This window comes from Hylobates moloch, unplaced genomic scaffold, assembly GCF_009828535.3.
Source record: "Hylobates moloch isolate HMO894 unplaced genomic scaffold, HMol_V3 SCAFFOLD_9, whole genome shotgun sequence".
Classification (NCBI taxonomy): domain Eukaryota; kingdom Metazoa; phylum Chordata; class Mammalia; order Primates; family Hylobatidae; genus Hylobates; species Hylobates moloch.
In genome coordinates, this window is record NW_026652284.1 from 13923827 (window position 1) to 13940618 (window position 16792).

The 16792-nt window shown below is 53.3% G+C and overlaps 1 protein-coding gene across 5 annotated transcripts in view; it reads left to right on the forward strand.

The window, feature by feature from the left end:
- KAZN (kazrin, periplakin interacting protein) overlaps positions 1 to 16792 on the forward strand; it is a 1219269-nt gene that overhangs the window by 1145093 nt on the left and 57384 nt on the right. For all 5 annotated transcript variants that reach the window (XM_032758995.2, XM_032758997.2, XM_032758993.2 and 2 more), the window contains 2 exons: positions 3282 to 3452; positions 15363 to 15552. In XM_032758995.2, coding sequence (XP_032614886.2) covers positions 3282 to 3452; positions 15363 to 15552 — 361 coding nt within the window. The remainder of the gene's footprint in view (positions 1 to 3281; positions 3453 to 15362; positions 15553 to 16792) is intronic.

Here is a 16792-nt window from a genome sequence, read left to right on the forward strand (position 1 = left end):
GTTGCTGAGAAAGGAGGGGTCTTGGCCTGTCCAGAATGTGGCCGATGGCCGGGCATGGTGGCTCACGCCTGTAATCCTAGCACTTAGGGAGGCTGAGTCAGACAGATTACCTGAGGTCAGGAGTCCAACACCAGCCTGGCCAACATGACGAAAACCTGCCTCTACTAAAAATACAAAAATTATCCAGATGTGGCGGTGTGCACCTGTAGTCCCAGCTACTCCGGAGGCTGAGGCAGAATTGCTTAAACCCGGGATGCAGAGGTTGCAGTGAGCCGAGATTGCCCCACTACACTCCATCTTGGGTGACAGAACAAGACTCCGTCTCAAAAAAATTTTTTAAAAAGGAAACAAAAACAAACAAAAAACAGAACGTGGCAAAATTGCAACATCTCTGAAAGCTGTGCCAAATGCACTTTCCCTGTCACATGACTGCAGATGGAAGAGAAACAGGCCACTTTCATCTCACCACCGTCACCTCCCCAGCCAGACTTTTTTTGTTTTTTGGTTTTTGGTTTTTGGTTTTTTTTGAGATGGAGTTTCGCTCTGTTGCCCAGGCTGGAGTGCAGTGGCATGATCTCCACTCACTGCAACCTCTGCCTCCTGAGTTCAAGCGATTCTCATGCCTTGGCCTCTGGAGTAGCTGGGATTACAAGTGCATGCCACCACACCTGGCGAGTTTTTTATTTTTATTTTTTTAGTAGAGATGGGGTTTCACCATGTTGGCCAGGCTGGTCTCGAGCTCCTGACCTCAAGTGATCTGCCCTCCTCCACCTCCCAAAGTGCTGGGATTACAGGTATGAGCCACTGCACCCAGCCCCTAGCCAGACCTTCATGCCCCTGCAGCCCCCTTCCTCTCCCCTCTGTATTCCACTCCCCACGTTTTATTTATGTTTTTATTTACTTTTTTTTTTTGAGATGGAGTTTTGCTCTTGCTGCCCAGGCTGGAGTGCAATGGCGGGATCTCGGCTCACTGCAACCTCCGCCTCCCAGGTTCAAGCGATTCTCCTGCCTCAGCCTCCCGAGTAGCTGGGATTACAGGCATGTGCCACCATGCCTAGCTAACTTTGTATTTTTAGTAGAGGCAGGGCTTCTCCATGTTGGTCAGGCTGGTCTCGAACTCTCGACCTCAGGTGATCCATCCACCTCGGCCTCCCAAAGTGCTGGGACTACAGGCGTGAGCCACTGCGCCCGGCCACCCTCCCCTCTTATGTCCATGTGATCCCCAAGTGCTGGCAGCCCCAAAGAACCTCAGCTCCCAGGCCTGTCATCCAAGGCCCCACGAGGTCTGGCCAAATCCCACCCTCAGAAATTCCCACCACCCCCAACCCCCTTCCAGTTCCAGACCTCTCGGGGGTCTCCTTTCAGTTCCTTTCCTGCCGCAGGTACCAGCAGGGATTGAGGCCTCTACCACACTGTCTCTGGGCTAAGTTGTTTTACCTCTCTGGGCCTCAGTTTGCTCACCTGTGAAATAGGGATAATCATAGTCCCTGCCTCAGGGGTGGTTGTGAGGTTTAAATAATGCACCTAAAAGCCTTAGCACTGTACAGAAAGTTCTGTGACAGTTGCTGCTGAGCCCAGCTCTCCTGCTGCCGCAGAATATGACCCCAAGGAGGTGGGAGTCCAAAACTTGAAAGCACCTACAGGGCCTTCCCACCCGGCCTAGAGCCCTTGGTCTGTTCATGAATGGTAGTGTGAACCAGTGACTGCAATGAGACAAAAATGATCCTGAGGGTCCTAGTGGGGCTTCCTCCTAATTCAAGGACATTTTATAAGCAGCCTCTTGTACACCGGCGGGTTCTCAGGGACAACCCTTACCCCAGTGGTCAGCTCTACACTGTAGCAGAATTTTTCACTATAAGCTCCACGAGTGCAGGGATTTTTGTCTGGTTTATACCAGACAAATATCCACAAATATTGGTTGAATAACAGACCAGTATCAGCTTCGAATAAAGAAAACAGGTTAGAGAGGGCCTGGGGCTTCTTTCTTACATGGGTGGTCAGGGAAGGCTTCTCAGAGGAGGAGACAATTGAGGAGTGATCTGAGTGAGGAGAGCAGGTGCCTGCTGGGAGCCCAGTCCTGTGCAGAGCTCTCCAGGTGGATTCCCTCATACAGACCCACACAAACTCCCCAAAGTATATGTGGTGTTATCCCCTGGTTACAGATGGGGAAACTGAGGCAGGATGACTCACAGCAGTCATTGCAAAGCCAGGATTTGGCCCAGGTGCTCCCTCTGTCTCCAGAACCAAGGCCATAGCTACAGCTCTGACAGCCACAGAGAAAAGGCCAAGTTCTCCCTCAGCCTCCCTGTCTCTCACCATCTGGAAGTGAGGCCTTCAGAAACAGGTTTGGCAGACAAGGCAGGATGATGGCCTCTCTCCACGGTCCCAGGCCACACGGAGACCTTGGATTTGCTTTCGATTTGGTGAATGGGAAGATGGTGGCTGGGTGGATGGGTAGGGCTCCCCACTGGGACTGTCCTTTTCAAAAGGACGCCTGTTGTTCTGAAACTTTGCTCTTGCCAACAGAGGTCCCAGCCCCGATTCAGCTGTCTGTTCCTTCCCTGCTGGCTCTGCTCTGGGGACTGGCACAGCCAGGGCCTGGCCCTTCCCTGGACAATCACAGAAAACAGCTCATGCAGGAGGGCCAGCCTGGGGAGGGGCCTGGGGCAAGTGGCTGAGGACTGTGCCGCATTCAGGACACAACAGCTGTTTCTCTCACAGGCTGTGACCCTGTGGGGTGGTGGCCGGACCTTGTGGCAGTCCAGACAATTGGGGTCGTTGGTGTCTCCTTACTGTTGACCCTATTTCCCTGTGATGAACACAATTTACCAAACAGAACAAAGCCCCAGAACAACTATTGCACCCTAACTTCTGTCAGACTGTGTTAAGTATTTCCCGCACGTGAAGTCATTCAATCTTTAGAATGCTTTGAAACAAGTAGGATTGACCCCTGCCCCATTTTACATAAGGGGAACCCAGACTTGATGAGGTAGAATGACTTCCCCAAAGCAGTCATTTGCCAACTTACTCATTCATGCAGCAAAAAAAGGATTTAATGAGCGTCTACTGGGTTCGTCTCTGTTGCAGTCTTCCAGCTAGTTTGTGGCAGAGCTGGAGTTCGTGCCCACAGCTTTCCCATCAGAGCCAGAGCTCCTGGCCACATGTCATGGGGCCTCCCCACTTTTTTTTCCATCTAGGGGTTAGGCCCCCTCTAGGTGTCCCTGGGCCGGGAGGAGCCTGGCTGTAACACCCACGGTGCTGTCTCCCTCTCCCACCCACAGGAGAGTGAGGACGCGGTCAAAGCGCTGGCCAAGGAGAAGGACCTGCTGGAGCGTGAGAAGTGGGAGCTGCGGCGCCAGGCCAAGGAGGCCACAGACCACGCCACGGCCCTGCGCTCCCAGCTGGACCTCAAGGACAACCGGATGAAGGAGCTGGAGGCCGAGCTGGCCATGGTGAGAACCCTCCCCACCCAGGTGGGCCTGGCATCCACTAGCAGTGCCGCGCTGGGAGCCAGGACGTCTGGCATCGACTCACATCAGAGACCTAGGGTGGGGTGGGTGGGGCAGAGCAGAACACAAGCAGAGGGGCAGGGCCCGCCGCGGGAGGGGGCTTTCTGCAATGCGTCGTAAGTTTCCCTCCAAGACCACGCCCCCAGAGACTGGGCCAGCCTTTTATCCACCTGCCTTGGGCCCAGGGAGTGTGGAGACACTGGGAAACCACTCACTCTTCCACACACCCCAGCCTACTGTTAGGAAAAAAAAGGCCAGGTGCAGTGGCTCATGCCTGTAATCCCAGCAGTTTAGGAGGCCAGGGCGGGCAGATTGTTTTTGAGCCCAGCAGCTTGAGACCAGCCTGGGCAACATGGCAAAACCCCATCTCTACCAAAAAATTCAAAAAAAATTACCCAGGCCTGGTACATGCCTGTAGTCCCAACTAGACCAGTGGCTGAGGCAAAAGGATTGCCTGAGCCCTGGAGGTGAGGCTGCAGTGAGCCACTGCACCCCAGCCTGGGCGACAGTGAGACGCTGTCTCAAAAAAAAAAAAAAAAAAAAGGAAAAAAATTTTTTTTGTTTAAAATATACATATTTGCTTAGGAAAATATTTGGGAGGAAATACATGGAAATATTAACATTCATTCTCTCAGAGTGGTAGCGACTTTTATATTTGTTTGTTTATTGGCCTCTTTTCAAATGTCTCTGCAGCAAAAATGTCTTACTTGGGTCATTAAGGAAACAAATAATTTTTTCCTAACCCAAACCAAACCCTCAAAATACTTCCAGACACTTTGTTTTCCCGGGAGATGCGTACCCTTTGCGTGTGGGGACAGAGGGTCCGGGTCGGGAGAGAGAGCCCTGGAGGTCTGTTCTGCCTGCTCCTGTGTGACCTTGGGTTGCCCACTCAACTGTTCTGGGCTTCAGTGCCTTTTACTTGTTACTGGGCTGGGAGTAGAGTCTTAATCCCACCCTACCTTCCCCACAGGGTGGCTGGGCAGATCCACGGAGCTTGTGGCTAGAGTAGGGGCAGGGGGAGGACGTAGGTCTTAGAGGATTTGTCGTCCTGCAGAATGCTGATGCCAGCTAACGGTGTGGTTACAGCCATGTGATCTGGGTTCGAATCCAGCCCCAGGTGCTTCCCAACTGTGTGACTTTGGGCAGGAGCCTTTACCTCTCTGGACTCCATATGCATCAATTCAAAACAGATAATGGCATATGTAGTTGACCCTTAAACAACGCAGGGCTTAGGGGTGCTGATCCCCTGTGCAGCTAAATCCATGTATAACTTTTGACTCCCCTACAACGTAACTTCTAGTAGCCCACTGTTGACCAGAAGCCTTACTAAGAACAGTCAGCGAGCACATCTTTTGTGTGTTAACTGTGTCGTGTACTGTATTTGTATTAGTTCATTCCTACACTGCTATAAAGAAAGAGCTGAGACTGGGTAATTTATAAAGGAAGAACTGGGTAAATTATAAAGGAAATTAATTGACTCAGTTCTGAATGGCTGGGGATGCCTCAGAAACTCATAATCATGGCGGAAGGCAAAGGAGAAACAAGGCACCTTCTTTACAAGATGGCAGGAGGGAGAATGAATGCAGGAGGAACTACCGCACGCTTATGAACCATCAGATCTCGTTAGAATTCTATCACTATCACGAGAACAGCATGGGGGAAACCAGCCCTATGATCCACTTCCCTCCACCTGGTCCTTCCCTTGACATGTGGGGATTACAATTCGAGATGAGATTTGGCTGGGGACCCAGAGCCAACCATATCAGTATTCTTTGAATAAAGTAAGCTAGAGCAAAGAAAATGTTATTAAGAGAATCAGGCTGGACGTGGTGGCTCATGCCTGTAATCGCAGCACTTTGGGAGACCGAGGAGGGTGGATCACCTGAGGTCAGGAGTTCGAGACCAGCCTGGCTAACATGGTGAAACCTTGTCTCTACTAAAAATACAAAAATTAGCCAGATGTGGCCGTGGGTGCCTGTAATCCCAGTTACTCAGGAGGCTGAGACAGGAGAATCGTTTGAACCTGGGAGGCGGAGGTTGCAGTGAGCCAAGATCAAGCCGCTGCACTCCAGCCTGGGCAACAGAGCAAGACTCCGTCTCAAAACAAAAAGAGAATCATAAGGAAGAGAAAATATATTTGCTATTCATTAAGTGGAAGAAGAGCATCATCATCAAGGTCTTCATCCTCATTGTCTTCACGCTGAGTGGCTGAGGAGGAGAAAGGAAAGGAAGGATTGGCTTTGCTGTCTCAGGGGTGACAGAGCTGGAAGAAAATCCGCCGATAATCGGACCCATGCACCCACGCAGTTCAAACCCACGTTGTGCAAGAGTCGACCGTGCTTTGTAGTGTTCTTGTGAGGATTTCCAAGAAATAAAGCAGGAGAAGCACTTGGCACCAGGCCCTGGACGTGGTAAAACCACGGCAGCATGGTTTACTGAGGACCAGGCCCCCAGGGCAGGCCAGGGCAGGATCCCTGGGCCTCTCCTAGGTCTCCTTGTCCAATGCTGACCCCTAATGGTGAGAACTGCTGGGCAGGAAAAAGCTGCGGCTGCAGGGACTCCTGGGGTCCAGGGAGTTCCCACCAGTGGGGTTGATAATACTGGAGGCCCTGCTGCTACGTGTAGCCCAGACAGAAACCTTTGAACTTGCAGGCCAGGAAAAGGCCCCTGTTCTCCTAGTCTTCCTCATGCCTTGTGGACAGGCAGATTCCTTCCTTGGAGTCCTGGCCTTAGGCATCCGAGGACTCCCTGGGTCTTTCCGGCCCAGGAACCAGCTCACCCTGGCTTCCACTCCCACTGTGTCTGGACACTCAGCCTGTTTCCGTTCTGGCCAAGAAAACTCAGGTTCTGGCCTCCTTCTGGCAGGCATCAGATGCATCTGCCCGTGTGAATGTTGGCAGCTCAGGTTGATTGGTTTATGTTCATGTTAACAGCACAGGCAGTGTCTACCCAGGGCTTGGAGGCAGAGGGAAGGGGCTTCACGAGGAGCTGTGATGGCCCCAGTCTTGTTGGGGCGTCCACCTGACTGCAGGTTCCCTCCATTGCCCGCCATCCCTAGAGTTTCACAGCCAGGCTGTGTTGCCTGCAGGCCCAGCTCCCCCACTGCACGGCTGACCCTTCCTCGGGGGGTGCCTTAAGTCCTGGGTTGCAAGCAACAGAAAGTAGCTCTGCTCTGCCAGTGGAAGCATAGAGGGTGGGTTGGAAGGAAGTCAGGGTCCACAGGTGCAGTGGGGAGGTGGAGGGCGCAGCTTAGCAGTGGCAGAAGCCACAGCAGCTGCAGGCCGGGTGTGGTGTCTCACGTCTGTAATCTTTTGGCTTTGGGAGGCCAAAGTGAGCAGATCACTTGAGGTCAGGAGTTCAAGACCAGCCTGGCCAACATGGCAAAACCCTGATTCGACTAAAAATACAAAAATTAGCTGGACGTGATGGCACGCACCTGTAATCCCAGCTTCTCGGGAGGCTGAGGCAGGACAATCGCTTGAACCCGGAAGGCAGAGGTTGCAGTGAGCCGAGATCGCACCACTGCACTCCAGCCTGGGCAACAGAGCGAAACCCCATCTCAAAAAAAAAGAAGCCCCCCAGCTGCAGAGGTGGGGAGCCAGGCCCGGGGGGTGGTGAGCTCAGCAGCCCCTGCAGCTGGTGGGGCGGGGGGGGGCGAACATGTCCCTTTTGTCTTCTGATGGAATCTTACCTCAGTGAGGTCCATGCAGCATGCCCTGTGGCCCATCTCGGGCCACTTACTTGCCCCTTACCCCGGGGTCCTGGCTGTAGCCGCTGGTGCTGGGCGGTTTCCTAAGTGACCCTGAGGTGCTGCCACAGAGGTGGCAAAGCTCATACCTGCCGGTGACACTGAGGCCACTGGCAAAGCAGGTATTGGGGAAAGAGCCCAGGCTGGTGCCGAGTGAGGGGTGAGCAGCCCGTCAGGATCCAGGCGTCGTCCCTCCCCCCGTGTCCTGAGGAGCCAACTGTGGGAAGCCCCACACACCCTCTTCACTGCTTCACTTGGGGAAGAGCCAAAAAGACATTTGCTTCTGCAGACGTTTCCCAAAAAGCAAAGCCCTCTATTGGCATTTAGCAATGAAGATGGGCACCGTGAGGCCCGCCCAGCCATCCACCCTTGCTGGGGGTATTTCCTGTTAAATTCTGATCGAACCAGGCATTACCACCTACACAGCAACTTCTCTTTTTTTTTTTTTTTTTTTTTTTGAGACGGAGTCTCGCTCTGTCACCCAGGCTGGAGTGCAGTGGCGCAATCTCGGCTCACTGCAAGCTCTGCCTCCCGGGTTCACGCCGTTCTCCTGCCTCAGCCTCTCCGAGTAGCTGGGACTACAGGCGCCCGCCACCACGCCCGGCCAATTTTTTTGTATTTTTAGTAGAGACGGGGTTTCACTGTGGTCTCGATCTCCTGACCTCGTGATCCGCCCGCCTCGGCCTCCCAAAGTGCTGGGATTACAAGCGTGAGCCACCGCGCCCGGCCGACAGCAACTTCTCTAACCACACTGGCCCCACGAGACCACGCGCGCACGCGCGTGTGTGTGTGTGTGTGTGTGTAAAATATTGTTTATCAACTTTGAATGTCAAGGCCCGAGCCCACATGAGCCTACCGTTGCCCCCGCAGGAGCCTGCCCTCCATGGCCAGAGCCTGCGTTGATCCTTGGTCATTGGTCATGGGTCGTTGGTCATGTCGTTCAGTGGTTTTTAGCACGTTGACAACATTGTGCAACCACCACTGCTGTCTAATTCCAGAACAATTGCATCTCCCCAAAAAGCACCCCGTCTTCATGCGCAGTCACTCCAGTGAGGTCTGTATTCTTAACGGTTTCAGAGCTGGAGATCAGGCAGTCCTGTACTCCATGGCGTGACGGCTTTGCTGGGGAGGCATTTGACGGGAGTCCAGCCAGGGCCTGAAAGAGACAGCTCCCTTACTAGCCTTCCCTCAGTCCACAGGCCTTTCCTACCAGCCTCCCTAGTCACATGAGGGGCTGGGAGACAGGGCTGCCTGCTCCTGAGACCATGGGCATCCCCCACACACTGGTCCTGTCCCCGGGAGCCTGGCTCACACGGACCTCACTGCCCACAAGCACGGCTTCTCCAGCACGGGAAACGCTCTTCAGTTTACGGTGCTCTCTGTAAACAAGGGCACCATAGACGTTTGGGGTCGCATAACGGTGGTGGGGCTTCCCTGTGCTCTGTAGGGTGTGTGGCAGCTTCCCTCGCCTCCACCCACCAGATGCCAGCAGCACCCCCCACCCCAGCCCCCCAGTGTCACAGCAGTAGACTCTAGACATGACCAGATGTCCCCTGGAGTGCAGAATCACTGCAGACTGGAAGCACCCCTCCATCAAGTAGGACATTTTGCAAGAATCAGACATTCCTGTCTGCCTGGGCCTGGGCTGTTTGAGTCTAACAGAGTCCCAGTTTGGGTCCTGTTATTTTCTGTCTGTGTGACCCTTGACAAGGGACTTAAACTTTCTGAGCCTCAGTTTCCTCCTGTATAAAATCAGAACTGCAGTTTCCTCCTGTATAAAATCAGAACTATAGGCCAGGTGCAGTGGCGCATGCCTGTAATCCCAACACTTTGGGGAGGCCGAGGCAGGCGGATCACCTGAGGTCAGGAGTTCAAGACCAGGTTGGCCAACATGGTGAAACCCATCTCTACTAAAAATACAAAAATTAGCCAGGCATGATGGGGAGCGCCTGTAATCCCAGCTACTCGGGAGGCTGAGGCAGGAGAACCCTTGAACCCAGGAGGCAGAGGTTGCAGTGAGCTGAGACCACACCATTGCACTCCAGCCTGGATGACAGAGTGAGACTCCATCAGAATGGAATAGAATAGAGTAGAGTAGAGTAGAATACAGTAGAGTAGGTCTCCATTTCAATAGAATAGAGTAGAGTAGAGTAGAGTGGAGTAGAGTAGAGTAGAGTAGAGTAGAGTAGAGTAGAGTTGGAGTGGAGTGGAGTGGAGTGGAGTAGAGTAGAGTAGAGTAGAGTAGAGTAGAGTAGAGTAGAGTAGAACCTTCCCCCTAGAGTGACAGTGCAGGGAAATGAGGCAGTGGGTGAATCGGACAGGCACACAGCAGAACTCGGTCAGCATTCACAGCTCTGTGCTGAGGTTGCTCTAGAGCCACCCTGTCCTCAGACCTCACTGGGGAGGAAGAGACATGGATTCTCATGCCTGTTCCACTTATCAGTATTTGACCTCGCACATGTCACCTTTAACCTTTTCCTGCCTCAGTTTCCTCATCTGTAAAAATGACAGCCACCACAGGCCCAGAGGAGAGGCAGGGACTGTGAAGGATGAGCGGGCGGAGAAGCAGGAGGGTTTGGCCAAGCCTCAGGTTCCTTTTTAATGGCCACGCTCTGAGTCCATGTCCCTTGTGCCCATTCTTAGCTGCAACGAAAGCAGTCTGCCCCAAATGTGCCACCTCCAGGCCCCTGGCCACCACCTTCTTGGAACATTTGGACCAGCCCTTGCCAAGCCAGTTCCTAGGCTGGGTCTGAACCCGGAGTGGTGGGGGGCCTGCCGCCCTGCATGAGGGCAGGGTCTGCCCAATCCTGAGCCCACCTGAGCCACGCCTGTCGTTGCCCCCACAGGAGCCTCCCCTCCACAGCCAGAGCCTGCATTGGTCCTTGGTCTTTGGTCCTTGGTCATTGGTCCTTGGTGTTGTGGCCCATATTTGCCTCATCAGCTCACACCAGTGCCTCCCTGCTGGACCTGCTCCCACCTGTACCTCCTGAGATCTGTTAAAGAGGGTCCCAGCCGGCTTCCCCCCAAGGAGAAGAACTTAGCTGTGCCACAGGATGTGTTTATGAAGCATGGGAAGAAGGTGGCCTTGTGCCCGCTCAGTGCCCATTTGGCACAATGTGCCATCCGCACAGGAGCACCAGCCTTCCGGTGTCTGCTCAGAGGCTCCTGCCTCGGGATCCTCCCAGTCTTTACCCCAGAGAAACATTCCCTAGACAAGCACTCATCTTCTGAAGGACCTGGTAGAAGATTCGGTTTCCGGGCACAGCATGCCTGCAGGGCCAGACTTGCTCTCTGATGTGGGAGATGTGATGGGTGCATTGTGGCCTCCGGATCAGCGGAACCTCAGGCCCTCCTGGTCAACAGGAACTGCCATTGGCCCCAGCCAAAAGGTGGGTGAGGGCAGGGCCCTGTGCTGCCATCTCCCCTTTCTGCCTCATGGGTCTCACTGCCCAGGCTCAGGGAGCGCGTAAGTAATCCTAACTGAGCACTATGGCTGCTCTGAGACAGTGGGCCAGACCGGATCCTTGACCCTGGTGTGAATTACTCCTCACATCATCCCTGCTTGTGAAATAGAGACTCTTTAATAACAATCGCTAATATTTATTGGGTATTTTTACCCTGGACCAAGCACTCTCCCTAGCAACCATGTGAGGGAGGAACTGTCATTATCCCTGTTAGACAGCTGGAGGCATGAAGGCATAGAAAGGTGTGGAGCCTACCTTGGGATCCCACAGCTCAGAGTGGCAGAGCCAGAATCAAATCCAGACAGAGCCCAAGCTCCAAAGAACTGTGCCAGGGCCAGGCCACCTCATCACACAACTCCAGGGGGCACCACTTACATAAACATGGTCCCTCTTGGTTTCACCATCTTATATTGTGGGACCTTGAAGTTCAGAACGATGGAGTAATTTGCTGAAGTTTACACACAAGTTAAGTGGGAGAAATGGAGTCTGAACCCAGTTCTGTCTGACTTTTGTCAAATGGACGCATTTGTGTCAAGTTAACAATTCCCAGGAGCTTGACGTTCCAAGTTCCGAGTGCTTGGAAGAGGCTGGAGGCTCAGAGAGGAGAAGAGAAGAGTCAGAACCCAAGGGGAGTTCCCAGCGTTAAATTGTATTTAATGGAGGAGATTAGTCAGAGAAATGTGTCAATTGCCACAGGAGAGGATCTAATACGTGTGTGTGTGTACGTGTGTGTGTGTGTGTGTGTGTGTGTGTGTGTTAGTCTCTCCTCATGCTGCTGATAAAGACACACCCGAGACTGGGTAATTTTTAAAGAAAGGGAGGCTTAATGGACTCGCAGTTCCACATGGCTGGGGAGGCCTCACAATCATGGTGAAAGGTGAAAGAGGAGCAAAGGCACGTCTTACATGGCGGCAGCCAAGAGAGCGTGTGCAGGGGAACTGCCTTCTATAAAACCATCAGATCTCGGGAGACTTATTCACTATCACAAGAACAGCACGGGAGAAACCTGTCCCCATGATTCAATTACCTCCCACCAGGTCCCTCCCATGACATGCGGCGATTATGGGAGCTACAATTCAAGATGAGATTTGGGTGGGAACACAGCCAAACCATATCAGTCCATATACATGTGTGTATGTGTGTGCATGTGTGTATGTATGTGTATACATGTGCATGTGTATGGGTACATGGGTGTGCAAGCAGGTGCATGTATTTTAGATGAGACTTCACACGCGTCATCCACAGTTCCTCTCCATTGTAGCTCTGCCTTCGAAGCTTATAATCCTGAATGGGCAGAGTGGACAGTTTGAGAGATCCCTGTGCTTCAGAACTCACAGGTACAGCCACCCCATTCTGAAGGACCAGCTGTAGGGGACCTCCCAATTGTCAGGTAACAAGGATGTCAAGCTGCCTACTGAGATGGAAGATGCCACTCCCAGGCCCAGACAGAGATGAGGCCCCGCCTGGGAGAAGGAAGCCGATGGGTTTGGGAGAGCCACCCCGCCCAGGCCTCTTCCTCACTCCCTCCCATGCTCCCTCCAAGGACTGCCTGTTTCAGGTGCTGGCTTGTACAATCCTGTGCTTCCTGTGCATGTGGCTGGGAGTGTTTGCAGGAGGGGGAGCTGAGGGTTCATTCCCGCATGATGGCAGACCAGTCTGGGTGCTTATTTTTCCCGAGCCCCACTCTCTGGGCAGCCAGATGGACTGGGCAGGAGGAAGCAAGGGAGTGGGGCATCCCCTTAAGACTGCGAGTGTAGCAGTGTGGAGGGCCAGGAGGCTGTGTGCACGCACACCTGGAGGGAAGGCAGATGCAACCACCGACTCACCTGGGCTGGGTGTGGTGGTTCAGGAAGTGTGGGTCTCCCTGATGCTGGGTCTGCTGCAGGTGTACAGAGGCTCGAGACACACCCAGCTTCACTCCTTCCTTAAACAGAAAAGTTACCCCATTGTTCTTGCAGTAGGACAACAGAGCTGTTCCCTGGGCCATCAACACAACAAAGGCTCTGTGAAGCAGGGACCTGCTTCCATTTATCCTGCAGGTTCTCACGGCATGCGTCCAGGAGGTGCCGAACCCCAGGCCAGGTGCTGGGGACTCTGGTGAGCAGACAGGACTGGCCCACATCATTTGTGCTGGTTGTTTTCTTGCCCCACAGGAACTTGGGCTTAGGGGAAACCACACTGGGCTCCCAGTCAGACACCAGGGTTTGGTACCCAGGTTGGATGTTGTGCCCACTGGAGAAGTCACTGAACCTCTCTGAGTTTTGGTTTCTTATCTGTTGAGCACAGATAATCCCGAACTCCCTTCCTGCAACCCAGCACTGTTGCACGGAGCGCGTGAGGGTGGCAGAGCACAGGTGGTTTTCTCGGCCAGAGCAGGGGCAAGCCAGGTTGGGGGGGGCAAGGCTGACACCCTCAGCTTAGCCTCTGCGGTATGGATTTCTATTCCCTGGAAGCTGGCAGTGGGAGGGAAGTGATTTCACAGATTTCTAGGGTGTCCGAGCTGGAAGGAGCCCTGAAGATCACTTGTCCAGGCTTTTCACTATACAGGTGGGGAAACTGAGGCTCAGAGGAGGTAGTGACTTGTCTAAAATAACACAGCTGGTCGATGTGATGAGGGGGGTGCATCAGGCATTAGGCCAAGGACTGTCCGTTTCTTGGTGGGACCCTTTCTCAAGAATCCCTGCTCTGCCAGGAAGAACTCCAGGCCTGGGGCAAGGTTGGAAAGGTTGTGGAGAGATGAGATGGACTTTTTTGTTGTTAATCTGTGTTCACATGAGAGGCAAAGCCAGCACTCACAGTGGCTCTGCCATCTGCAGCTACCCCAGAAACATCAGTGTTCACCCAAAACCTCAGTGCAGGGGACCCCTGGGCCTCTTCCTGTCTCCTCTGCCCTGTCATGAGCCCACGGAGCCAATCAGGAGTAGAAAATGACTGTGGTGAAAAGAAAGTGCATTAGCACTTTGGGAGGCTGAGGCGGGTGGATCACTTGCGGTCAGGAGATCGAGACCAGCCTGGCCAACATGGTGCCACCCTGTCTCTACCAAAAATACAAAAAAATTAGCCGGGCATGGTGGCAGGCGCCTGTAATCCCAGCTACTCGGAAGACTGAGGCAGGAGAATTGCTTGAGCCTGGGAGGCAGAGGTTGCAGTAAACTGAGATCGCGCCACTGCACTCCAGCCTGGGCAACAGAGCGAGACTCCATCTCAAAAAAAAATAAAAGAAGAAAAAGAAAATAATATGCAGTAACACATTTCTAATACTTGCTGTTTTTCTCCCCAAAAGAATTTGAGATCACTTCTAATAAAACCCCACATATTCTAGGGGGAGATAACACAGCTGAAAGAGGTCTCAGACACTGGGCAGAGAAAGGAAGACCTGTGTGACCAGTCGAGGCGGCCTCCCGGCCCCAGCTCAGCCCCACACTTGTCCCTGGGCTCCCTCCTGTCCTACATGTTCTTGGCGTGGGCTCCTGAGAGCTGGGCTTAGGATCTGCCTGTCCCCAGCCTGCATTCAAGAAGGAGGTGGTCGTGTAGGCTGATCGTGCACCTGCCCATCTCCTCGCTAGTTCTGCAGAAGATGCACATGGCTGTTCTCTGGCAAAACCTTGCGAAAGGGAGATGAAGCAGCCTTCAACCTTGCAAGGAGTTAAACTAATGGGAGCCAAAACACCTTTTTCTTACAATCGTACTTGAATCCTGGCTAGTCCTTGGAGAATCCAAAAGAATGGGTGGGAAGAGTGTTCCTGGGGCCGGGCACAGTGGCTCACACCTGTAATCCCAGCACTTTGGGAGGCTGAGGCAGGTGGATCACTTGAGGTCAGGAGTTCGGGACCAGCCTGGCCAACATGGTGAAACCCTGTCTCTACTAAAAATACAAAAATTGGCCAGGCATGGTGGCACATGCCTATAATCCTAGCTACACATGAGGTTGAGGCAGGAGAATTGCTTGAACCCGGGAGACAGAGGTTGCAGTGAGCTGAGCCACTGCACTCCAGTCTGGGCAACAGAGTGAAACTCCATCTCAAAAAAAAAAAAAAAAAAAAAAAAAAAAGGAGTGTTCTTGGAACCCCTCTATTTGTGGTCTCACTTTGCTCTTGATGGGTAACCCCCAGGTTAGCTCTCAGGTGAGTTAACTTGACACAAATGCGTACAAAAAGTCAGACAGAAATGGGTTCAACTCCACTTCTTCTACTTGTTGTGCGACTCTGAGCAAGTTACTCTACCATTCTGAACTTTAGGATCCCGCTATATGAGATGGGGAGACCAAGAGGGACCATGTTTATGTAAGCAGCGCCCCCTAGAGTTGTGTGATGAGGTAGCCAGGCCCAGGCACAGTTCTTGGGAGCTTGGTCTGTCTGGATTTGATCCTCGCTCTGCCACTTCTGAGCTGTGGGATCCCAAGGCAGGCTCCACACCTCTCCGTGCCTTCGTGCCTCCAGCTGTCTAATGGGGAGAACGACAGTTCCTCCCTCACACGGCTGCAGGGCGGGCGCTTAACTTACCAATTGACACTCGCAGAGCCAGCAATACCCGGTGCAGAGGATCGGGGCTTTCTCCCCATGGCGGTGGGTGGTGCCGAGCAGCCGGCCAAGAGGTCCCCTTGATCATGACTTCTTCTTCCTGTCTTCCTGCTCTCTCCAGGCCAAACAGTCCTTAGCTACTCTGACCAAGGACGTCCCCAAGCGGCATTCCCTCGCCATGCCAGGCGAGACGGTGCTCAACGGCAACCAGGAGTGGGTGGTGCAGGCGGACCTCCCGCTGACCGCAGCCATCCGGCAGAGTCAACAGACTCTCTACCACTCACACCCCCCTCACCCTGCAGACCGGCAAGGTGAGTCCTGCCCTGGCCCGGCCCCGCCACGACTCCGAGGGGCTTCACAGCATCTGACCCAGTGGGAGAGGCAGCTTCTTGGTTCATACTACAGCAGCTTAGGGGGTATGGGACAGAGACCTTGGGCTCATGTAACTGAAAAATCTAAGAGATGGACAGCAGACGTAGCTGGATCCAGAGGTTCAAGCACTATCTGGGTCCCTCTGAGCATGTCTCTCATCTCTTAGCTCTGCCCACCTCCTTTTGGCTTCATCTTTAGGCTGTCTCTTTCTGCAAGAAGGTAAAATAGTCCCCTGCAGTTCCAGATGTTTAAGACCCTCACAGCTCAAGTCTTAAGAAAGAAAAACTATATCTTCCCCCTGTGTCCATAGCAAATCCCAGAGAAAGACTCTGGCCACATCAGAATCACATGGGCATCCTTTGGCAGGGGAGGCAGCAGAGCTCCTTGATTGACAGCTCTGGCCAATCACAGGGCATCCAAGAGGGGCTGATGTCAGTGTCACAGGTGTTTGCTCCAGGCACCCGGCAGGGAAGTCTGGCCTCTGGGCAGCATCTGCACCTACTGCGCATGGAACGGGCTCCAAACCCCTCACTGTCCTGTTGCACATCTGCAGGCCACCTTGCTCTGTTCTCTGTCCCTTCTGCAAGTAGTTGCCCTTATGTGATAGATGCAGGTTGGAAACAGGCAGCCAGCAGCAGCCAATGCACCAGAGGTAAGAGCTGGTCACTGTGAAGGCTGCAGGCTGGGCTGGCCGTTGGAGCTGCAGGAGATGAGTCAGACACAGCCCTGACCCATAAGGGGCCGGCAGGCTGATCAGGGAGTCGCCAGCAGGCCCTGCTATTGCCTGTCAAGGGTACAGCTGGGGAGTGTAGGTGAGTCAGTGGGATGAAGAGGCACAGGCCCTGGATTCCGACTGCTGGGTTCAACTCTAGCCCTGCTGCTTACTAGGGGCATGACCCATGACCTTGGCCGGGGGCCTCAGTTTCCCCATGTGTAAAAAGGGCATTAGGCTCTTAGCACACAACGTACATTAAAGGTGTTTGCTGAGACTTCCTTTACCTACTTCATGGGGCTGTCGTGAAGATGAAATGTATAAAACTGCAGGAATGGGGCTGGGATCATGGTCAGAGCTGGGTAAATATTAGCTGCTATTATCATTATCATCATCATCATCACCGTTGTTGTCATCATTGATAGGTGACACAGGGGACTTTGAGAACCCAGACAGTAAGCAAATTC